The sequence below is a fragment of the Manis pentadactyla genome, chromosome 8 (genome assembly GCF_030020395.1).
Source record: "Manis pentadactyla isolate mManPen7 chromosome 8, mManPen7.hap1, whole genome shotgun sequence".
Taxonomy (NCBI): Eukaryota; Metazoa; Chordata; class Mammalia; order Pholidota; family Manidae; genus Manis; species Manis pentadactyla.
In genome coordinates, this window is record NC_080026.1 from 107,633,516 (window position 1) to 107,658,612 (window position 25,097).

The 25,097-nt window shown below is 43.5% G+C and overlaps 1 protein-coding gene across 1 annotated transcript in view; it reads right to left on the reverse strand.

Annotated features, from left to right (window-relative positions):
• The window catches only part of PIK3AP1 (phosphoinositide-3-kinase adaptor protein 1), a 110,130-nt gene that overhangs the window by 56,581 nt on the left and 28,452 nt on the right, over positions 1–25,097 (reverse strand). The window contains exons 3-4 of the mRNA XM_036886457.2: positions 4,030–4,166; positions 1,472–1,616 (exon numbers count right to left, since the gene is read on the reverse strand). Of these exons, the coding sequence (XP_036742352.2) occupies positions 1,472–1,616; positions 4,030–4,166 (282 nt within the window). The remainder of the gene's footprint in view (positions 1–1,471; positions 1,617–4,029; positions 4,167–25,097) is intronic.

A 25,097-nucleotide genomic window follows, 5' to 3' on the forward strand; every position in this document is an offset into this window, starting at 1 on the left:
CAGTGGCTGCCAGAAACTGAGAGGCAGTCTGGCAGGTGGAACTCTGGGCTTCCACCACATGGGGCCAGTAGAATTGATTCACTTGCTCTTACGCTGTCATTACTATCTGCTCTCCCTGGGTGTTCTCTCTTCTATACCACAGGAAGGGGTTTTGAGGGGGAAAGAAAAAATTAAAAATACACCAACCACAAAGATTCAGTACACAAAAGAGGAAATGCAGCAAGTAGAGAACATGGAAAAATATTTAACCTCACTAGTAATCAAAGAAATGCAAATTAAAACAATGGGCTACTTTTAAAACACATCAAATTAGCACAAAATTTAAAATGACAATGCCTAGTATTGGGGATGATAAAACAAACAAACTTGATAGTAGTAATATTTCAGAAAGTGATTAAACATTATTTTCCAGGATCCTTAAAACGTGCCCATTGTTTCAGGGATTCCATCTCATGAAAATAATCCTAAATACTCTCCACCAAAAAAAAAGAAACAAAATAAAAAACAAAAACACAAAAAAACCCTGCATGCATAGGCTGTACAATATATCATAATTTAAAACAATTAAGAAGACAAAAATCACAAATTATGTAAGTATGTAACAATGAGGAAATGAAATATTAAAATACTTCTTTTCAACTGACTATTATGTAGCTTTAAAAATTATGGTTATAAGATACAGGTCCAGCACAAGGAAGTGGTTTTAAATTATGGTGCATTTATACAATGGGATTACCTTGCAACCATGAGGCATCATGTTGTAAAAGAATATTTATAAACATGGGAAAATTACTCATAGGTATTTTCCAGGTGACGGAAGTGGGCTACAGACAGTATGAAGCTATGTACACAGGTCTAGAAAAATACAGATATGTGTGATTTACTTCAGGGTGGGCATATGGGTAATTTTCTATTTATTTTCCTTTATGGTTACAATATTCTTCAACTTTCCTATATTGAGCACACATTACTTTTGTAAGAAAAAAAGTTATAAAATGAAAAATTACAAAGTCCATGTAATAGCATGGAGATAGAGGGATGGGGAGAGAATAAACATGAAGATTACAGGAAGAAAAACAGAATATCCAGTAAAAGATACCAGTGAAATAACTCTGTTTTTAAAAATTATGAACAAAGTCCTGAGTGGTAAAAGTGGAAAAAGGGAAAATGCAGAATCACTTTTTTTCATTAAAAATGAAAAAGACTGAGTGGTAGTCTGGTGACTTTTTCCCTACTGTATTATATTAACCTTATAATGATAAAAAATTTAATATACCAATTTTTTTTCACCTACCAAACATGTATGTTTCTGCAACTTGCTTTGCCTTTAAATAGAAAGGTAACAACCAAATCCAAATCTGGGCTGTCACTTTTCTCAGTTGCTGATTAGACAGGACAAGCCCGGGGAGGCACAAACAGGCCTCTTCCTTAGCAGGACGCCTCCTTTCCAGAAGTAAATGGGGCTACTTACTGGGAGCTCTCACGGAAACGGTGTACTCATTCTCCAGCGTGGCTTCCACCCTTACTCCGGGAGAATCCTCAGGAGAAAATTCTGCTTCCGTCGTCACCCTCTCATCCAGCTTACATCTCACAATGACGTAGACCGTGGTTTCTGCCTAGAACGGGAGACCAGTGGCTTGGCCCAGCAGCATTTTAGATGGGGCATGCATCCCTGTTTGCTGGCTGTCCCTTCTTTATTCTCAGCCCACTTTATGCCTTGTACCTCTCCCTCCTGGGGCCCTTACCAGGGGGCTGGCCAGAGAATATCCCAGCTTCTATCTAATGACACTGTCCCAAGGCAGGAGAGGATCTGCAGTGCAGGGTTGGGCAGCAACCGCTTGTCACAGGTTCCAATGAGACAAATTACAAAAGCCAAGAGTGAACATTTATGAACCTTTATAGTAATTTGATGGAGCAATGTTATGTCTGTTGAACCTAATCATAATCATTTAAAAACCTGGGGCTTGTGTTTTATATGTCTTTTTATTTCACTTGTATGGTGTTTCTTTTTTATTGTATTTTATAGGAGCATTGGTCCATGGCAGAATTGGAAATTTAAAAAAACAAGAGTTCTTCACCACAGGTATTTGAGAAGCACTGTTCTAGACTAGCCTTGCTACTCAGTGTGAGGCCAAGGGACCAGCGGCATCAGCATCTCCTGGAAGCTTATTAGAAATGCAGAATCTCAGGCCCCTCCTGGGCCCATTGCACCTGTGTCTGAATTTCACCAAGACCCCCACGTGAGTCACATGCACCTTACAGTACAAGAGGCACTCGCCTCGGAAGCCTTCTGAGGTTCCACTCTTTGTGTTGCTCTTGAGTGAACAGAAATAACTTATTAGAGGATTAATTTTCCTAAGGCATTGCGCAAGCTGAATAGCTATTTACCTTGTTTTGAGATCTCTTGCTGAGCCTGCCACATGGAATTATCTTGTCTTACAGTGGTGGTTAAGCTGGGGTATGGGCCTTTCAAGACTTTGAACTGGTAAGGACAGGCCCTCCAAAATTGGGGGAAAGGAGAGATTTCTGGCCATAACTAATTGCCAAATGTTCATTCTAAGATTCTCTAACAAAGTCCTCATAGTAGCCCTTCATGACAGGGGCCACAGTATCACATCAAGTGAGGGATGGCTGTGGTCCTGGCCCCAGTCCCACCTGTTCCTTCTACCAGGGACTGTGGGGAGCCAGAGAGAATGATTGTGTCTGCCCTGTTGACTCTCAGGACCCAACCCCAGCCCAGGTGCTCCAGGACCCAGAGAACTAGAGAAGGCAACAAGGAGAATCCTGGGTTGGTGGGGAGCCTGGAATGAAAGCCTAGAGAATCAGGGAGGGATGTGAAGGGCATTGCTCTTTAGTTCCAAACCCCCTCAACCCCATCAACCTGATCTCATGACAAGAGGGGTGGCAAAAAGGAGTATGGGGAGATTGAAAACTGAAATGCCCACAAAGGTTTGGCCGGTAAGGACAAGGCATAAAGTGGGCTGAGAATAAAGAAGAGACAGCAGCAAACAGGGATGCATGCCCCATCTAAAACGCTGCTGGGCCAAGCCACTCATCTCAAGCCTGGTTTTAACAGATTCTAATTCAAAGGAAGCTGGAAACATAGATTTCCATGCCTAATTTAAAAACACTATGCAGCCCAAACCGAACATGTCTGAGTTCAATCCAACCCAGTGCAGCAGTTTGCAGCCCCCATGCAGGAAGCCATAGCCCTATGCCTCATAGCCTCAGGCCACACAGAGAACTACTCACGGAGTACAAGGAGGCTAGTCCTTCCCCTTGCCAAGGTTCTCACGCCCTCATGCCTCAAGGAACCCGCTGTGGCAAACTTAGCAAAGGGCTTTATCCACAGGGAAGCATTTTGCTGTCGTGAACTAATATCACACATTTTTTATCAGGAAAGGAAATATATGGAAAAACTATTAAAACTATGGTAGGATTCAAATGGCAGTGGACCATCAGTTGGGACTTCACATTCGGGTCACCCGTTAACGTATGTTCCATTCCTGAAAACGTTAGTCACATTACGTTTTGGCATATATCCTATCCCTTTAGTAAGCAGTACTGGCCAGTAAATTTCAGCCAGCAAGCCCCAAGGCACTAATTTGGGCCATGCCAATGGCAGTTTATGAAGAAGGAAGCTCTCAAAATGCCCCACATCTCCTTCCTCCCACCACTAGGCTGGCAGGAACAGACCCAAGCCTCTAACTACAGTGTCAGCATAACTGTCTGTAAGGCTCACATCTGCTGGTCTCTAACATGTTCCAAGTTTTTGATCTATGAACTGAAAGTCTTAGATTGACGACCCACACATTCCTGAGTTTGTTTCTCATTGACTTGAAGGAATGAGGTGTGCCCAAGGCCCAGGTACTAGGGCTCCCAGGGTAGGGAACATACAGGGGAAACCCCAAGGGAGGGCTGGGGTTACACTGAAGTGCAACAGGAGAGCTCAGCTCCTGCACTGCAACAAATACATCCATTGAGAAGCCTGCTTCCCCGAATCGATCCACCTGCCCCAGGAGTACCTACCCCACAGCGAATGCGGTCTGGCTGCACCACCATCGGGTTCCCAGGCGAAGTCTGCGGCGACAGGCTTTGCTGCTTCGGGGAGGGAAGGACCTTCTCGTCCTCGGGCTCAGTGTCAGTGACTGAGTCACAGCCAGAATCTACGGAACAGAAGCCATGGCTGAGTGGGAACAGAAGGAAGGAGAACTGGTGGGCATGTTCCACCCCATGAGGGCCCCAAATATTACCTAATAGGAAATGGCTCTGGATGTCAAACAAATACAAGCTGGAGGTAGTGACTCAGGAAATCATGAAAGAGGACCTAATGGGGAGAAGTCATACAGGCCACAAGGGGAGGGTAACAGCAAGTGGCGAAGAAAGCCAAGAAGCCTGAGGCTGGCAAGTCATCTCAGTGGATAGGCCTCCAGAAGCTTTCGCTCATCTGCTGGCAGGGCTGGCTTGGAGCTTGTGAGGGAAGGAGGCCCTTTTTCTTCAGGTTCGCTCAAGAATGGGCTATCCACTTAAAGGTCATTTTTTGAACATCAAGTAAAATCTGTGCTGTCCAGAAAGCCTGTTCCTCAGGGTCATGACTAGCCCACATACCCTCTCTGGAGCAACAGTGAAAAACAACCATTCTCAACAAATCTTAGATGAGTATAACTGGGCTCCAGACCAGCTCCACACAACACCTCCACTGTGAACAATGAGAGTGTGCACAGAGCAGATGAGTGGACTGTGCAGATGTGTGGGCCTGGCACAGAACAGGGTGATGTTGTGTTGATGTAAGTGGAACCTACCAGAGCTCTAAGGCAGGGGCTCTTAACCAGGGTCCATTGATTGACAGGCCACCTGTGTGCAAGATCCTATGTGTGCATGGGTGTGTGGGTAGGTAGGTGTGTGCTTGTCTATACTTCTCTGGAGATTGCCCAGAGCTTTATCAGATCCTCAAAGAGGGACAAAATGATTAAGAATGGTTAGCAGGAGAGGGAAGGTTCATCCAGTCCTTTCCTTCTTCATTCCTAAACCACTTATGCATGTTAGGTGCTGGGAGGACATAAAGATGAATCAGACAAAAACCTGGCTTTCAGAGAGCTTATGATATAAAAGGGTGGGTGGGTAAGAGGTAAGGGTTATCTTGGCTGATTCATGCAAGCTGGACTCCCATGGAAGGAGCTGACCTCCTGCAGAGTTTGTGGCAATCAATCCCGGTAGAACACTGGGGTGGCTGATCTAGACATTGATTATGTCCTAAAAGCTGTAACCACAGGCTTGCACCCTAGACCCCAGGTCATGCCAGGGGAGAGGCTGTGTTCCCACAGCCATGAAGGTGAGGTGGGGGAGCAGGGCTGGGGGACAAGCACCCCCAAGTTCCACCACTAGAACTGTGAAGCAAGGGCCTCCAGCACCTGCTCAAGCCGAGAAGAGGCTGAGGTGTGCCAGATATGCAGCTTATAAGCCCCACAGCCTTGGACAAGGTCCATCCCAGAATCTGACATCTGTGCTGACAGATGCCTATGCATGGCACCAGAGTGTGGCGGGCAGTGAGGCACATACCCTTGCTGCTCTTCCCGTTTCCGGGGTTTCTCCCAAGAGGCACTATTCCAGAAGGCTTGGCTGAGTGTGGCCAGGGCTCTGACCTTGTTTGTGCAACAGGAACCCAGGCAGAATTTAATGCTAAGCGATGGGGCAAAGGACCCTGGGAGTTCTGAGGATGGTGATAACTGTTTTTGCTAGACATCAGAGCCATCAGTCTCCTCTCTCTCCCCTTTCCCTCCCAATCCCACTGATGCCCCTCTGGCTCAGTGCTAAGCTTCCCCCTGCAAGGCTAATGCAGCATCTCCCCAACTCCCTGCTTTCCATGCCAAATTAGCTGACGGCTGCATTTTCTCGCTGGATCTGCCCTTCCCCACACCAGGCTCCCCTTGATCAGTTTCTTCTCAAACAGCCAGGACCCATCCACATGGACAGAGCTGTCTACGCTACCCAAGCAACTCCCACCCACCATGGGAGCCTGTGAAGGAAAGAGCCAAAAAGATCAAGAATCATTCATATTTTTCTTCTTAATAATTACATAATAGCACATCAAGCTTCAATGTTTTATTATTAGATGCCTGGACATCCCATCTTTTCATTTCTGAGATTCTTCTTAGATGAAAAAATAAACCCATTGACTTAAAATATTCAGTCAGTTACTTCAAAGTGTAAGAAGCTCTGTGGAGCTACTCATTGCTCCAGAATTGTTTAGACACTAAATCCTGAGTAGCAGGAGTGCTGATTACCAACCCTGGTCAATTGCCTGTTATAATTACAGGTGTAATCTCCTCGAGGTATAGACGCACAGTATAGTCAACCATGCTCCAAAAAAGAAAAACTCTTCATTTCTTCCAAATTACTGATCCATTAGTCAACTGTTCAAAGAGTCAAAACTCTACTAAATATAATTAAGGAAAGAACAGAGAAAATACAAATAAGCCAAATGAGAAAGGGATGATAATGACAGATATGGAAAATTTTAGAAACATACCAATGTGAAAACTCTATGATGAAAATTTTTTAAATTACAATGCAATTTTTATAGAAACCTATAAATTTTACCAAAATTATCTCAAGATAAGTAGAAAATCTGACTAAATCATGGGGAAAAACTTCCTCAATTTTCAAATAAAATTTAAAGTACGAGCCACACACCCTTCCTTGCATTGAATTTTGAAATTATAACTGCAACAATGTTCTCCTTTATAATCAATTTTCCTATTTAGGAAAATTCCATTTACATGGGTTTTATCTCCTACAAAAGATTAAAAAATAACAAAAGGTATTCCTATATTATGTTCATTTTTTTAAAAAATCCAGCAATTAAATATAATATGTAGTCCCAAAATCAAGCTTCAATCTCATAAAAATTTAATATGTGATTTTTAAAAAGCATTAAAAATCAGTACAGAATAAAGAAAATGGTTGGTGAGAAGGATGACTCAGCAGATGATATTGGAAAAATGTAGCTATTTGTGTATATATTTGCGAGGGGACAGAGGGACTATTTAGATTCTTTAATTCTCATACACTCAAAAATAAAGTTAAGATGGATTATAGACTGAAATAGAAAATAAAATAAAACAAATTTTAAAACCTTAAAAAAATGAAAATAATGGTTGAAAATTTTATCATTGGTTTGGGGAAATATTTAGCAGTCTTAAACAACTAAAGAACTATAATTCAAACAAGCAATAGAGTTAATGATATGAATTTAAGACTTTACTAAAAAAATTTTTTTTAATCTAAAAACTAAACTGTAATGCTTTAGCAGCACTAGTCATAATAGTCAAAGGTGAAACAATACAAATGTCCATCAATTGATAAATGAACAGACCAAATGTGGTAGATTATTCAGCCATAAAAAGATACAAAATACTGAAACCTGCCACAACATAGATGAACATTGAAAACATTATGCTGAGTGAAAGAAGCCAGTCACAAAAGACCACATATTATATGGCTCCAAATATATGAAATGTCCAGAATAGGCAAATCTGTAGAGACAGAAAGTGGATTAGTGGTTGCCAGGAGCTGGAGGACTTGGTGAGGGGCTGGGGAATAACAGCTAAAGGGCAGGGTTTTCCTTCTGAGGTGAAGAAAATATTCTAGAATTAATTGTGGTGATCGTTGTACACATCTATGAATATACACACAAAAAAATCACTAAACACTTTAAATGGGTAAATTGTATGTTATGTGAATTATATCTCAATAAAGTTGTTAACACAAAATCCAATGGCAAATCACAAACTGGTGAAAAATTTGAAATAATTATGCCACGGGGCTTATTTCCTTCACATAGAAAGAGGTCATAGAAATCTCTTTAAAAACACACCAAATAGATAATTCACAAAGGTAGAAATACCAATACCAATTATCTCCCCTTCCAAAAATAAAATACCATTATCACTAATTATCATGTAAATGCAAATAAAAATAACATATTGCTATTTTACCTTTCCAAATTTGAAAATGTTTGAAGGTGAGGTACGACAGATGCTCTCACCTGATGCTGAGGAAAGTATAAACTGGAACTACCTCTCTGGAAAGCCATGTGTCCATACACAGAGAAAGAAATGTCTTTAAAATGTTCATACCTTGGGCCACATAATTCTACTTCAAATCTCTCTTAAGGAGAAAGATAAATGTTCAAAATGTGGACAAAGATAATGCACTAAGATGTCTGCTAAATCATTTTTTGCACCAGTGAGAAACAGAAAACAACCTGTCTGATGAAAGAATATTAAAAACATTATTTGCAAAGAGTTTTAAGTGAAAGAAATGTAAAGCAAAAAAGCAGGATATAAAATCACATACCTTACAGTGTATAGGATACAATTATATGAAGAAAAATACATTTTAAAAAGTCAGAAAAAAATGTGTGGTTGCATTGTGCATGGCCCTTCTCTCCCTCTATATTTTCTTCCTTCCTACCTTCCAACCTTTCATGTATTTTCATATTTTCCACAGTGAGAAAGCACTTTAATAACGGAGGTGGGGTGAAGAGGAAAGTAGCCACTGAGGCTTTTGGCTAAATCATTTCACCAGCGTGACATAAATGAGATTGCTCCTAATAGTGCAGCCCTTGGCAGATGATTCCCCAGTGTTCAGATGGGCCATAGAAACAATTCCTTCCAGATCTTTCGTTTAGTTGCTTGAAATGAATTAGCTACCGGCAGCTAATTCATTTCAGGAAGTCAGGCAGGATGCCATTTATACTTCAGACTGACTCTGGTGGCGCTGATTGACAAAACCACAGATTACATTTCTCCCAGCCATACTGGCCACTTTCACAGTGCACTGTTGATGGGGCCAGGGTCCAACCACTTCAAGCAGATTCAAAGTTTCCTTTGAAGGAAATGCCCACCCAGACATAAGCACCACTGAAACCCACTTGACACAGGGAGATGGCCCCAAGCTTTCCCACCTAAACATGTAGAACCCTTTCAGCCCCTCCCCACCTTGAAGATAATACCACCTCCTGAGACTCAAATAATAAGTGTTTGAATAAAGGCACTCTGAAAACCCTGGATTTCCCTCCACCAATGTGAAGTATTAAGAACAATAGTAGCCTCACTGCTTTAAAATTTAACACTATCTTCTCTGCTTTTATAAGGTCTAGAGAAACTCTGGAGAAATTACAGAGAAAGACCTTCTTTGTGCATCTAACTCCCCAAAGTCTCATCTATAAATTGCCCATGTGGCAAATATTCCTTGAATTCAGGGGCAGGGAAAGTTTGTCTCTTCAGAGAACTTGACTGCTTTCTTCTTAGTAAGCAGTAAGAACAAGCTAATATGATGTGTTTCACCTTTTGCCCTTGCTGCCAGGTATCTCAGTGACAATTTTGATTCTTAGCTGCTGTTATACTCTCATCCATATTCTTGACCTTGCCTATTCCTCTTTTTTCCGCTTCAAGTACTTTGGGGATCTGGGTAGGATATCAATCAATGTTTTTCAAACTGGTGTCTGCCAAAGGTCCCCAGATGTGGTCCTTAATGAGAATTTGTACTTGGGCTTTTCATTTGGATGATAATGCCTTTAAAATGGGAAGCAAAGACATTCCAGATGATCTGGCTGACCATGTTCTAATTGGGTCTTGCCAGGGGATTTTGGTGCCTGTGTCTGCGTGTGTGTGTTTGCAATTGTTTTGCAGCTAGGTCATGCTACGCTGAATGTCAGGGACTAATGAGGAAAGAAGAGAGGGAACAGGAAGACATGCAAATGAGGCATTTGTGCCAAGTGAACACAAGAAGTTTCTCCTGTACCTACTCTTTCTATCTAGAGAAATGTGGTGGGGAGATCCAAGTTCCAAAATAACACAGGGATGCTGCTGCAAGCCCCCTCAACAGAATCAGTGAGCAGCACATAGCCTTCTGTCATGTTCTTGATGCTACTTTAATAACCAGGATCACCTATAACAAAATCAATGTAGTCAGTTTACCTTTTGTTTACTGTATACCTGTATTTGTATCTTGTTCATTCATTTTGCTTTTGGAATTGAATATGTTTAGACATATTTAAACAACATCAAAATAATCTGTCAACACTAAAGGGTCATTAATTTTTTTTTCCTTTACCAGGGAGTCTATACATTGTATGGTCTTTACAAAATACTATGAGTTTTAAACAAAGTAAGTATATGTATGCACTTGGGCCCACACCAAGCCACATGGAGCAACTCACGCTAGGTAAGAGGGCTGGTGACAGACTTATTATTATTACTAAAAATGATGATAAAAGTTACCATTTATTGAATATCGTGGTAACTGCTTAATAGTCTTAATCTCATGTAATCCTCACAACAACACTGTGAGGTAGGAATCAATATCCTATTCCCATTTTGTAGATGGAAACACCGTGCCTAAAGAACTGAAGTAACCCAGTCAAGGTCACGCAGCAGGCAAGGGATTTACCCCCAACTGGCTGGACCCTGCCTCCTTTGTGGATGTGGTCCAGGGCAGGAAGCAGCATCATTTGCTACTCCTGGTGTAGGGCTGTAACTGCACCTCATGAGACATAACTTGGGCTTTTGCTCACCCACACCTGGTGGTGCTGTCTGTTCTGAGCAATGCCCCCTTGGTTAGGTATGCCGTGACCTGCTACCAGGGACAACAGGCACATTCCAAAGTTGGGGTTTAAATAAAGAGACACTGAAGGCCAACTGAACCAACCAGGGTGCCATGCGCTTGATGGGCCTCTGACCCAAGGCTGTGCACTCTGCCTTTCCAATTACATCTTCAGACCACTGCTCTTACTGCTTCTTTCCTGCGCTCTGGCTGGCACTCAGCTGGGACTTCAGTGTTTGGATCGGCTGTAGGGAGAGTAGGGTAAGGAGAGATGGAGAACGGTGTGTGCTGATCTTGGAGAGCTGTGTTTCCAGAGTACTTCAGCTAACTTCTCTGCGAAGGTAATGCTAAACTTTGAGGAACGTATAAACGAGGATTGTTCTTAAAACAACTACAACTGCCATTTGTTAACAGTTGCGTGAAGGAACCATGCAAAACCCTTAACAATGATGATTCCATTTTGTCACAACTAAGAGACTGGTACAATTCTGCCCATTTCACAGATGAGAAAACGAGGGCACAGAAATTTAAGTAAGTTGTCCAATTCAAACAGTACATGCATCCATGCTCTATGTGCTCTGACAGCATTTTCCCACCTATGAACCATGTAACCTGTGCACAGGATTTCTAAGTGTGCCACAAACATTCAGTGACACTGAACCACGTGGTAGAAAAGAAGTCCCCTTTCAACTGTGTCAATCCCATTTATATCAAGAAGAAAGGCTCCATCTGATAAGAGGATGCCTTTAATCTCTTTGACATGCCTATCTCCCTTTGCGTCACAGAGAGAATAAGGCCTTAAGCCCACAGGCTCTGCCGCCATGAGTATCCCATAGAATTTATACCACTGCTTAGTTTTTATTGCACTATTATATAGTTACCTTGTTTTTTTATCAAGAGATAGTGTTTGTTCATTTATAGTGGCAAAGTTTCCTTTTAAAATAAATGTACTTTAAAAAATATGAATTGACTTAAAGAAAATATTGTTGATAGGACAGTAGGAAAATTTTAGAAATAGTGGAGATGGCTGTGCAACACTGTGAGTGTAATTAATGCTACTGAATTATACACGTAAAATTGGTTAAATGGCAAATATTATATTTTAAAAAATGATAATGTGATATATCCCCCCAAAATACTGAACTATACACTGTAAATGGGTGAACTGCATGGCATATAAACTATATCTCAACAGAGCTATTAAAAAATATAAACCAAAAACCTTGTTGATGATTCTCCTATGACTGAAGTTTGGGAAAAACTGAAATATACTATGCTGCTTCCATTTCGATAAGCTAAATTTATTAATGAGTTCTAAAACAAGGTAAAGTGAAGGAAGGAAGGGAGAAAGAAGGCCTGTAACAAAAACACATTGAATTATTTTCTCTGCATTTTGATGACAAGGAAAAAGAAAATGAATAGAGAAGGAAATGAAAAAGATAAATTTCAATTGGGAACTAAGAGCTTTCCTCCCATCTGGGCAAAAGTGGAATGAAACATAAATGGTTAGGGGAACACATGTGTCTCAGCTGGAATAAAGTATGAAGAAATCATCAATTTGTGTCCAAATTTCCAGTACGGCTGACAGAAGAAAGCATGAAGATTAAAATATTTAGAAGAATGCAGAAATGAATAGCCAGGCAACCCAGGTGGTAGGGTCCATGAAAGAAAGGGGCCATATTCCCTGTGCATTTGTATCCCATACTGGGGACCCAAACTTAACCGACGCAGAGATGAGGCAAGATACAGAGTAGCCTGTGGTCTGGAGAAACTTTTAGAGGATTTCCTACTCCAGATGAAATTTCTCAGCTATTTTGATTCTCAACCATTCTACCTAAGCCACAGTGATGAAATCCTAAGACAATTATTTCTCAAAGCCTAATACAAAATGTTCTGAAATCCTGGCTTCCTAATGACCTAGCAAGTATCTATTGGGCATATATGACATAGACCCCAGGGCGGGGGGAGTGGGAGAGTACCCGAAAGTGTGTCCTGCATCTTCTACAGTCTTGGTCTCCGGTAGTTTACAAATGAACTGGGAAGATGAGGCTCCTAGTGAAAAAACTGAGAGAACTATGTGACACCTCACCAATCCGTGTGATGAGACCATCAACACAACTAAATGAAGAGAGTTATGTTCCTAAGTGTTTATAAAAAGTGCTGGCACATGAAAAATAAAACAGAAGTTTGGAGAAGCTGAGAAAAACTTCATGAAGGACGAAAGAGACAAGATAACTTACTTTAATTAAGTCAAACAGCATTTGGATGGTGAGATTCGCCTTCTGTGAAAAAGGTATATATTCCATTTAAGTTTTTAAAAAATTCATAATACATTCCTTTATTCCTTCAACAAATATTCACTGCCTATCAATGATAACAAATAATCAAAGCCTACCCTAAGCCCCCCAAAATTTTGTCCTCACTGATGGTCATGGACCACACAGGAGAGAAACAGCTTCTCTTCAACTTACGGAGACAAATGAGGACAGGAATAACTTCAAATCAAAACATTAGGAAGGACACGCAGGGTTTATCTGTGAGACACAGTTTATGCTCTCAGTGGAGCATAAAAGGAAGGACATCCCCAAAAAAGGGGCCTCAAAAGACACAGAGAATGTGGACAAGAGGGTCAGAAGGACTTTGCCGGCAAAGGCAAATGCATGATTAAGGGCACAGAGCATGAGAGAAAATGATATGCTTGCCCTGTGGGAAGCACGTAGGGATGCCTTCCATGGAAGGGATGGTGAGAGAGGAAAGGGGGCCCGGGTGTCAAAGGACCCTGAAAGCCATTCAGAGAGTTTGGTCTACATAGTGAAGACCCATCTGCAAACAATACTTGTGAGAAAAGGAAACTCCATAAAATACAGATTGAAAATGCAGTTCTATTTTTCTAAAAGTTCAAAAATTTTGTTTTTGGAAATAATTCCAGACACACAGCAGCACATGTCAGCTCTTTTGCACATCTTGGTCAGAATTGAGAAGGGGAATGGCTGACTAACTACCACACTCTGAGCAAGCAGTGCCTTCAAATACATAAAATAACATAACATAGTGGCTAACAAAGTGTTACCAAGCCAACATCCTGCTTTATCTGCTTTCATGAGCAAATAAGATACTATAATTAACCTGATGTCTGAAAGTGTACCACAGGCATGGTTCACAAAATGCTTAGAAAAATGATTCTTAAGTAGACTAAACATTTCTCCTACTGTGTTTCTTATTTACACTAGCTATTAGCTTAGAAAATCAGTGTAGTGGCCATTGTTGTGTCCTTAGAAAGCACAAAGGGAGACTTCAGACCTGGCCTTGTCTCCAAATTCCAATTGTATGGCTCCAAATGAAGGAGCTTTTGCTCCACTGCAAAAGCATGTGGGTTTGCTGGGTCGGGGAGGTGAGAGGCTTGCAATGGTGGGGCTCAGATCTTGAGTTTCAATAACCCCACCTCTTCCCAGCTTCCTGGCAAACATCAAGTCTGCTTTTTCATTTTAGTCACCACCCCATGGGTCTTTCTTCCCCCTTGTTCACCCACCTTGGTTAATGGCTATTACATTTCCTGTCCAACTAATCCCTTTCACTTAAAAAGCTCCCAACACAGTAACAAGTATACCCAACCTACAAGTCACCAGCTACCCTCAAAGTCATACTCAGCTGTCAATCAGAACGACGTTAAGAGGGTCAGTGGAATGCAGACTGCTACCCACCACATGTTTTACTGGCATTAAAATCAAGCAGGGAGGAGGGGACAATTACTTCGTGGTTTTAGTGTGAGTTCATGAAAGCAACGTCAGTCATCGTCCTTGCCACCGCCATCATTATTACCCTCATGCTGCCAAACAGTACTGCAGAGTCCTGTGGACAGAGTCCCAATTCCAACTTAAAATAAACACATGGTGGCCACTCTGCCTTCCTGGAAACAAGGAGAAAGGAGAAGAGCCGAGGAGGAGGAATGAATCCACTCCTCCCTCAAGCCGACTTCCAGAGGCAGTCGGTGCTGCTGACTTTCCCAATACAGGCAGGCTCACCTGTCACATCCAGCCTGCTGTGCCATCCAGATGTGGTGGGCCACCTGCAGATTCCCGAGGCTGCCCAGTTTCACTACACATTGGCGGATTTGCAGTGCCAGGTAGCAGGTTGTGGATCAGGAATCTACTGTACATCAACACCAGTCTTCCCAGTTCATGTAGACAAGCAATCGTGTTTCCTCCATTCCCCAGGTAATTCCCCTGGCTCTCCTCAAGGTACTTAAAGTTCAGGAGAAGGGAGCAGGGCAGGAGGAGAGAAGACCTCAGAGACCTTTACCCAGCTCTCGCCTCACTGCTCTAACGAACTATTCAAAGTGTTAGTTTTGTTTTGTTTTAAAGCAAAAGATGAGGGCTCTTCCCTTCCCCTCCCCAACTCACCCTACCTGCTCTTCGGCTTGAATTAAAAATAGCCCACACTGAGGCTGCCATGACAACCAACCAGAGTGTGGGCTCACCCTTGCCCATGAAGATAAAATCTGTCTGCAGCCCTCCCACCTTCCCAGATAGGGTGGGGGCACTCCAGCCCTCTCTCAAGTTCAACCTTCAGGAAACTCCGCTGAGTACTAGAGCCAAATTGCTCCATCCTCATCCAAAGAGCAGAGGATCATTTGGCATTCTGGTATCACCCCGTGCCTGAGAACTTTTAAATTTGCTCTCATTTGTTCCTGCGAGGGTCCCCAGGCATGTGTGACAGATGAGACTACGTCCATTTTGCAAATGGAAAACTGAGGGCACAGGACATGAACTGACTGGTCCTAGTCCATTAGCTGCTCATAGTTTAATAAGAGAACTACATTTAAAACTGAAGTTTCCTGTCTCCTAACCAGCTTCCAGACTGAAGGAACAGCTGATCTCAGGAAACACCACCTCCAGTGGAGAAATAATTCCCCTGGGTGAACTACTTCCTGGCCACAGACGGAAGTTCCCTCAAACAGCCTACGGGGTAAATCTAGGAAGGGTTGCAGAAAAATCTGCTGCCCCACCATGGGAAACGGGTTCCATAGAGCCCACGTCTATCCTGGACCCAGGACCTCTGGGGCTCCTCCAGCCAAGCACAGTGCCACTGGCCAAGTCCATCAAGATCTTTAAGTAGCACCGTCCATACCTGTCCAAAGGTCACTACTGGAGACAAAGCTCCCCCCAGGACTCTCCGGGCTGGAGGCCCTCATACCCCTGTTTCATCGTTCAGGAAACCCTAGTGTTGCTAACAAAGCAGGAGATACCACAGCCCCCACGAAGGCTTCCTCTTTCTTCATCTCTTTCCGACACTTATAAATGTGCTTCCTCTCTCTATGTAAATTTCGTTCAAATGGCACAACACAGGCTTGTAATGAGGCCATTAATAACTAGTCTTTAAACAACCTCTTTTTGGTTTCCTGGTTCAGGAATCAATTCTAATCTAAACAGACACTGATGTCTGGATTTACTGGAATAAGGAAGGACAAATGGGCTTTGTTTAGGACAGGCTATGAAAATGCGGTTTATTTTCACCCAGCCAAGAACTGAGAGGCTGAAGGCAATTCTTTAAAATAGAACCGAGCTTACAAAATTGTAAAGAAAACTCCTCTCCATCTCTCTACTAATCAAACATCAAACCTCCAGGAAAGGCTGAGATAGTGTTTACTTGCCCCCATTTTGCTGACCATTAGCATTCTAACCAGCTGAAACTATGAAACTGGACTGGTCAGTTTCACTTTCCATTTTTAGGAAGGGTCACTTTCCCTCACTCCTCACCCTGAAATGCTGTATCTGGCTTAGAGGTTTGGTCAAGTTGGGGTGGCAGCATGATTCTCGTTGGTGATCTACTTCAAAACAAACAACAAGACAGCCCTCTAAATTCTGCTTAAATGATGTGAAGTCAAAATTAAAACTCCTTTAATCGAGGATCTGATGGACCCCCAATAATTAAAACCTGGGCCAGTAAGGGCAAAGCTCTAAAGATATTGTATATTTCCTGACAACATAAATACAGCTACTGAGGGGCTCTGGAAGAGTGCAGTCAGCAAAGCCACAGATGGCCTGTGTTCAAGTGCCACCTGGGCCATTTACTCTGTAATCATGACTTTCCTAAACTTCAATTTCCTCTCCTTTAAAATGCAAATATTTATTTAATCCCACACAGGCTTGTGGGAATTAAATGGTAAACACGCAGAAGTCCTTTGAAAACTGAAAAGTACTAGACAAAGTTAAGTCTTTGTTATTTTTGTTATTATTCATTTACGAAAGGAAGAGTTCCTACAAATGGATTCTCTGTGTTGAAATGGGCTAAAGTATACTCCTGCATCCAATAGTGCAGAGATAGATAACCAAATGTGGCCCAGGAGGTGAGGACCAGGCTGTCCAGGGCTGCTCCAGGTAGCCAAGAAGAAACAGCTGAAACCCAGCTACTCCCTGGCAGGAGCAGGGGGCTGTGATTCCCCAAAAAAACAGGAGTCCTGTACCCACCATGATAGCCTAGCGAGATGTTCTCTCTGTGGCAGCTGATAGGGGCTTTTTCAGTAGAACCAAGCTGCTTTGCGCTCAGTTTCTGCTGCAGGGAAGCCTGCATCCCCCAGGCATGGCTCCACTCCCTTAAGCAGGCAGCATGGCGCAGCACAGGGTGGCACAGCGTGAATGCAAAGGCTCCACCGGCATTCAAACCCCAGGTCCGCACTTACCCTTCTGTGCCTCAGCCTTTCCATGGGCAAACAGAGATAATACCACCTACCTCATGCAATAGTTGTAAGTATATAAAGAGTTGATTCACATAAAATGCTTAAAAGAGTACCTGACTGAAAGTAAGCACCAAACAGTCATTAGCAATTAGTGTTGTTTATCTGTTGGCTAAATTGTTCTTCCACTAGACTGTGATTTCTTTGAGGGCAGATTGCCTGACATTCATCTTTGGATCCCCAGAGCCTAGAACAAAGTGAGAAATCAATAAAGGCTTCTTGGATGAATGGATGAATCAATGAATGAGGTACGACCTAGCAGGAGATAGGGCAGTGTGATACAGGGAGCACCACCGCGTGCCTTGCAGCTTTCAACGTGGAATCTGGAGATAAACAGGAAACTGTCTAACCCCCCCAGTTTACATTTATGTTAGCAGGCTGACCAAGCTGCCCTGCAAAGGTGGCACACTCACTGTGTCAGTCCAGGTATTTTGAGAAGCATATGCTAAATGGTATTAAACATGCAAAGATTTTATCAGGAGAGTGCCTGTGACAGTGGGGAGGAACGCTGGGAGAACATCAGATGGCCAGGGCCCCAAGGAAGAAGAGGGGAAGGAAGGATGTGGGGTGGGGGCATCCTAGGCCACCGAGTGGTCTAAAGAAAGCAGCAGCTGCTAGCCTGTCAGGAGGCCTTGAGCTGAAACGGGCCACGGGAGGAGTCCTCTGTTTTTTAGGAGCTAGCCTGCTTTATCCCTGCCATGCTCAGTCCCATGGGAAGTATGGCCTTGCTCAAATGTGAGGGATTCAGAGTGCAGCCTGGGGCCCTCTCTCAGTTCTACTTCTAGCAACTGGAGTTCAGCCAGGTGCTTTCTCCTGGCAGACATATGGATAGTAGTCCTTAGAAGCATGAGATTTGGGGTCCAGACAATCAGGGTTGAATCCCAGCTCATATTAGCGGGTTACCTTAGGCAAGTGACTCAACTCCTCAAAGCCTCATTTTTCCTATTTGAAAAGGGAAACTATAATTCCAACCTCTCAGAATGGTTACTGTTGAACACTGTGCTTGACACATAGTAAGTGCTCAACTAATGGCAGCCACAATTTCCCTGACCATTATTATTAATAGTGAACTACTTCTATCAGTAATCAGGGCCTGACAGCAGCCCCCATTGTTGCATACTTGTATTTAAGTTTTGTGTGTCCACCACAAGGACATGGGACGTAAGCCTAGAACCATGGTTTGGCAGTATCACAATTCAAACAATCAAACCAGTTTGTCTACAATGAAAAGTCACAGGGACTTTCCTAGTTTAGCTATTTCCTGAAGGGGAGACCAAGATGGGTTGCATTGTGCCAGAATTCATCTACAGCTACAGCCTTCTCCTCTGCTCCACTTGCCATGGTTCCTCCTCAGCCTTTCCCCTGCCAGCTGCCTGCCTTTGAAGCAAAGTGTGGTTGGCATACCTGCCCCCCAAGAACAGGATCATTCCCGAGCTCTGAGACATGACTCTGCAGTGCTGGCATACATTGAGCACCTGTTTAGGGACTCCTTGCTGCCTTTGTCTCTGTGACCTTAATTATTTTTTAAAACCCTGGCCATCTTTCTGGTAGTAGTCATTGCCTAGCTACTGCTGGCCTCTGGTCTGGCCCCTATATGTGACAAGAGTCACAGAGTATCCCCCTGTTGGCTGGCTATGCCCCAAGGCATTTACAGCCTCCATGGCCCCAGTTCAGCTCTCCGGGGCCTCTCTCCCAGCCTTGCTGACCCTCATGCCTTGTTGGCAGTAACGACCAAGAAGCAACAAGGGAAGGAGCCCCAAGACAAACTGGAACCACGTTCTTACCTCTTCCACCACTACCTCAGAGGCCTTTTCTCCAATCCCCACTTCCCGGAGGGTCACCAAAAACACACACCTGGATTTCTGAAGGGTTTCTGTCTTTGAAAGAATGACCTTCAGTTTCTCTAACTGAAAAGAGTAAAAATTAACCCAAAAAGTATTGACTTTGTTTAATAATTAACAGCTCAATGAAGCTGATCAAACTGTCTTCCAGAATGATTCCATTTTACAGGGACTTTTCTGGGGAATTTTAAGTTTCTGTGTCAGAGCTGGAATCCAACACAAGCTGCCTTGTTTCAGCCTGAAGTTGGAAAGCCAAGGGCAGAAAATAAAGGAATTGATTGAACCCTCCCTACCAAGCCAAACTGGGTCTTCCATCTGAGGGAAGAGGCCACTCTCTGAAATGGAAGTAAATCCTCAAAGCAGTAAATAAGCTGGCCATTTGCTCATATGGCCTCCAACATGGGCAGTGAGCCCATCTCTGCAGCTTCTTTTTCTCCTCTGGTTCCCAGGCCCAGTGTCCAGGACAGAGACTTCTCATTACCAGGAAGAAATGCTGGTTGGGCCATCTTCTGCTGCCATTACACATAAAAACATTTACAAGCTTGGTAATTAGCCTCTTCCAGCCCTGACACTGTGAATGACATCCTACTGGCCCTGGGCCCTCTTTGAACATGTCTCCCTAACAAGCTCAGTCTAGTTACGTGCAGTACAAGATAGTCAGCATGAGAGAGTGTTGGCTGGTTCAAAATCACAAGCACTAGGGCAAAATACAGTTTTCATTGCTATTTTATCTTTAATTAAAGGAACCATTATAAACTTAATCAACACTGGGATCAGGATCAAGAAAAATCTGTCCCAGTGATTTGCATCATGTTAGCAGGGACACAAGGGTTTGCAAATGTCCTGACAGAAGGATGAATTAGAACGGTGAAACTGTGAAGCTTTTAAAGCACAGTCAATATTCTATTCTAATTTTATACTTTAAAATTAAAACACTATTCTTTTTATAATATAAACTATGGAAGGGGGACATTTGTCAAAAGGAAGCATAGGTTGAAAACTGTTTCCCTGTAATCCTTGCCCCCTTTGCCCACCTCTCTGCCCTCCCCCAGCCTCTGTGCCCTTCCCACTAATACACAGTCCACAAGACCCTGCTCTTTTCACTCTTCCTTTTCATGATATCGTAGTCCTTTTGGATGTTGTGTTTTGCAAATCCAGCAGTACAGTTTATTTCACCCTTGGTCAGGGTTCAGCAATCTTCCAAAAGTGAGGGTGTGCGAGAAACAGACCCCTGTAGGGGAAGAGGGGAGTGGCTTACTCATACGAAGTGGGCAAGGAGCACCTGGAAGGCTCTCATGCACAAAAACCTCCCCTACCTCCACATTCTACTAATTAAAGACTGGGGGTGATGCAAATGTCCTGGAGAAAGGTTCAGCTTCACAGGCACTCACATCTTTAGAATTATTTTTGAATCTTAGATCATCTGGGTTTGAAAGACGAAATGATTTTTATTTAGAGCAAAATTCCACTCAAAAGATTTTTAAAAATCATAGTTCAACCTCTATTTGAATACTCACTGTGACAAAAGCTCCCTTCTTATTTGCTCTATAATGGGCATTTTGAATTATCTGTGGAAGCTCATTCTTATCTTCAGCACAACCATGAGGACTCTGTTGAGTTAGTTCTACTGCAAATAAAGAAAATCCCTACTCTAAATGCCCTAAATAATAAGGGCATTTATCTCAGAATATGGGCAGGTTTGGGGATTGGCTGACCTAAGGGTTCAGTGACATCAAGGTCCCAGGTTCTTGCCATTTCTCTCTCTTACCATCTTCAGCATGAGCTTCATCTCAGGTTCGTAGCAAGATGGCTGTGAGGTACCTGCATCTGTGACACGTCAGACACAACAAGGTCCAGACGAAAAAGAGAGAAAAAGTCCCTCAAGCATGGAATATAAATTCTTCCCTTCTCTCTGTTCCAACTGATGTCACATGCATCACCAGGGGAATGCCATTTGCTCATTGATTCCACTAAGTATCCAGGGTGGAGAGAATGTTGGAAATTTCACCGCAAAGTCCATCACTATTGCCTCCCAGGAACTTCTACCTCAAATAGAATTCTCTCTTACCCTGCAGCCCAGAACACGGCCATAACCCTTTCCACAGAATGACTCACACATGTTTCCAAAGTCCCTGGTGTCCTTCTCTGGACATATTCTAGTTGGTCAGTTTCCTCCTAAAAAGGTGGCACCAGAATGGAACACCGTCCTTGGTTGAATATAGTGAAATCACACTATTCCAAGACTGGGAATTACATTTTTATTAATGTAGTTTAATATTATAATAACTTTTAGGGGCAACATCATACTATTACTTCCTTATCAATCAAATAGTCAATGGCAACCTGCAGTTCATTTTCACAAATTAACGCCCCACTGGATTTCTGCCATGCTGTACTACTTGAATTGCTTTTATGGATCTGAGAGCAGAACTTAGGATCATCTGTTTTGACCTAGATCAGGATAATTTTGAATAGTGCATCTGCCACTCAGTATAATAACTACCCAGCCATCTACAAATGTTATCCATCTATAAATCTGTATTCATTTGCATTTTGTATCAATCTCAGCCTATCCATATGTCTTGTCAATGGGTTTCAGCCCCAGGCAGGTTCACTATGGATTTAGTGTGACCAAAGAAATGACAGTAGAACGTTCTTGGGGTGAAAAGGTTATACCCAACTTTATTTCCATGGTGGCAGGTCAATCACTAAAATCCCATTCACTCAGAGCGAGTCTGCATGCAGCAAGCCGGTCTCTGCCTCTGGGGCTCTCTGCCCGCACAGCCGTCCTCCGGGCCTCTCTTCCCACACAGCTGTCCTCTGGGCCTCTCTTCCCACACAGCCATCCTCTGGGCCTCTGTCCTTGGCACTGCCACCACTCCAGCCTCTTCACTCCAGCCTTGCCACCATGTCACCCAGAGTGTTGGGTGGAGCTCTTTATATAGAGTCAATAGAGTCAACAGCAACATATTGCCCACATGTGTGTAATAAGCTAGCCAGCCAGGGCCAGGTGAGAAGCTTGGCCACAGGAACTTTCATTTTATACACACTCCACCCCTCCAGAATTCTCTCCTCTCAATCTGTGTGCCCTCAATCCTCTGCAATGGTCCCTGTGCGAGAAAGCTGGAGCATTGTATCCAAATTCTATAGTAACAACAGAGGCTACAACAATACACAAATAACAAAAATAACAACAAATTATAATAACCCTCAAAAATGAGGAGATACATTGCCACTAGGTAGTCATCCTGGCTGTATTCAAATCAGTTCTACTCAAATGAGTTAACCAAAAGAACCATGGGTGGGCCTTACAATACCTTCTTTCTCCAGTCTTTCCAGCAAAAAGTCTTGCAGGCACACAGGCCAGACTTGTGGCTCTGTCTCTGACCTCTGCCTCTTTGGTCTTAGTGGCTGGAACTGCTACTCTGATTTCAGCTGTTGCCATAGCTCTAGTAAGATCCTATTTGACTTCCCGTCTAATTTCTTTCCATCTGCTCCTGCCCATATTAAATCAATGCACATCTGGGCCCTTGTAACTTTCATGGGGCCCTTTAAATTCTTCTTGTGAATAGTGCAGACCTTATTTCTTTCTGGGTTCTCATTGCTTCAGCCTCTCCTAAGTCTGCTACTGTATGTGTCACCTTGCTTATGGGCTGCCCTAAGTAAGGGGAAAGAATGGTCACTAGAGATCCAAAGAGGGATGTGGGAGCCATTTGAAGTACAATATTTCTCACCCCAGTAGTGAAAATCTCTTCAAATGGGCCATAATTCTCTGGACTATTGATGACATTTCTTATGCCTGGCTCTTGTAACACCTGTTGGAGCTCAGCATACATCTGCCATCTAACAGGAGAGGATGGTAGATGACCCTGATTGGGCCACACAGCACGAAGTGCAGCCATAAGCCAATCGAGGAGGGTGTGACTCCCTGGGATCTGATGTGCACTTTGTAATTGCTGTCTCATGGTGTGCTGAACAGTCAGGGAAACCAGCTTTCCCATCTCTGATCCCGACAGAACAATTCCATCCACCCCTAAGTCCCACAGATGCAGGAGCCAAGCTGATATTGATTCTGAGGGCTTCTGCCTAAACCGGGAGCCCAAATCCACCAGCTCAGCCTGAGTATAGGGGCGGAGCATAGAATGCTCCACGACCTGGGGAGGGGGCTGCTCCTCTCCTTGGGGAACTCTCGGATGCTGGGTCTTTATTTTCTTTACAACCACTGGGCATGCTTTCAATACAGGAGGCACCAGTGCCTCCAGCACCACCCCTTTATCCTTCCCCAGTTCCTCCATTTCCAGGGCTGATGGCACCTTTCTCTCCCCTCCCCTGAGTGCCTCTTCTGCTACAGTGCCTCGCAGCAATGCCTGCTCAGTCTTCAGCAGCTCTCTTACCTTCACCTCAATGCTTTGCAGCTGACATTCTCATGCCACCTTCACCTGTACTTCCTTCTGGAGTTCATCTTTTTCCTTTATGGCCTTTTCCTCCTTCAGAACACCTGGCAGGGCTGCCATCTCATTCTGTAAGGAATCCTTTACCTCTTCAATGGCACCTCACTGCCAGCATTCTCGTTCTGCCTCCTCTCGCATCAATGCCATTTCCTTCTTCAGAGAATCCACAGTAGTTTGCAGCTCACATTCTCATGCTGCCATTTCTTGGGTCTTTTTGAGGAGCATGTCCTTCTCTTCTGTAGACTTTTTTAATACTGTGAGAAGCAGCCAACCCACAGTCCCCACTGCCTCACTGGCACTCCTTCTCTCAAAAGACCTACTTACTATACCAAGGGCCACCCCTACTGCCTCAGGTATCACCTCCATTTGCCTCCAGTCCTGGGGTGGGGCTCAGCCCTCTAGGAGGCAAGCCACCTCAGACCACATACCCACTGGGGGACAGTCCACTGTCTCCCCATTCATAGAGGCAGCCCACTGAAGCACCCCTCCTATAAGAGCAGCCTGTCTTTTTCCTTGGTTAACAGTGAACCCTGTTGACTTCGCCAATTGTCTTGCAAATAGGTTTCAGCCATGGACAAAGTTATTATGGATTCAGTGTGACCAAAGAAACGACAGTAGAACATTCTTGGGGAGAAAAGGTTATACCCAACTTTATTTATTTCCATGGTGGCAAGTCAATCACTAAAATCCTGTTTACTCAGAGTGAGTCTGCAAGCAGCAAGCTGTTTACTGCCTCTGGGCCTCTGTCCTCGGTGCTGCCACCACTCCAGCCTCTGTTCTGCAGCCTTGCAGACCTATCACCTAGAGTATTGGGCAGAGCTCTTTATATAGAGTCAATAACAACATATTGCCCACACGTGTGTAGTGAGCTAGCCAACCAGGGCCAGGTGAGAATCCTGGTCACAGGTACCTTTGTTTCATCCACACCTTAATAATGCTATTGGCTATGAATTCCTGGGGCCACTCACCTGGGCCCCAGTGAGCTTCCCACAGACAGCTCCCCTTTCCAAACTAGTGTTACCACTGGATGGATCCTTCTGGTTCTTATGATTGCAAGACACCCTTCAGCAACAATCATCAGAAAACTTTGAAAAAAATCAATGTTTATTCCTTATATGATCTAGAAATTACATAGCACACCTGGGACCACACAGCGAGATCAGAGAGAGACTACAGCAGGGTTAGAAGGGTAAGGAGTCTGCTTTTATTGGGGTGGAGGTTGGGATCCTAGAGTTTCATACGGCCATTCTTTATTGGTGAATTTAAAACATAAGAGCAGGAAAAGAAAAGACAAGTGGCCCAAACAGTCAGTTACCAAAAGAACCAGCATTTCTAAAACAAAGGAAGCTCCATGGAGGGAGGTATCCAGGCTCTTCTGTGGGAGTGGCTGGCTCAGTGTTAACCCAAGATAGCCAGTCTTTCAGTCTTTGAAATGGATGCCTTGGCAATCAAAGCCTAAATCAG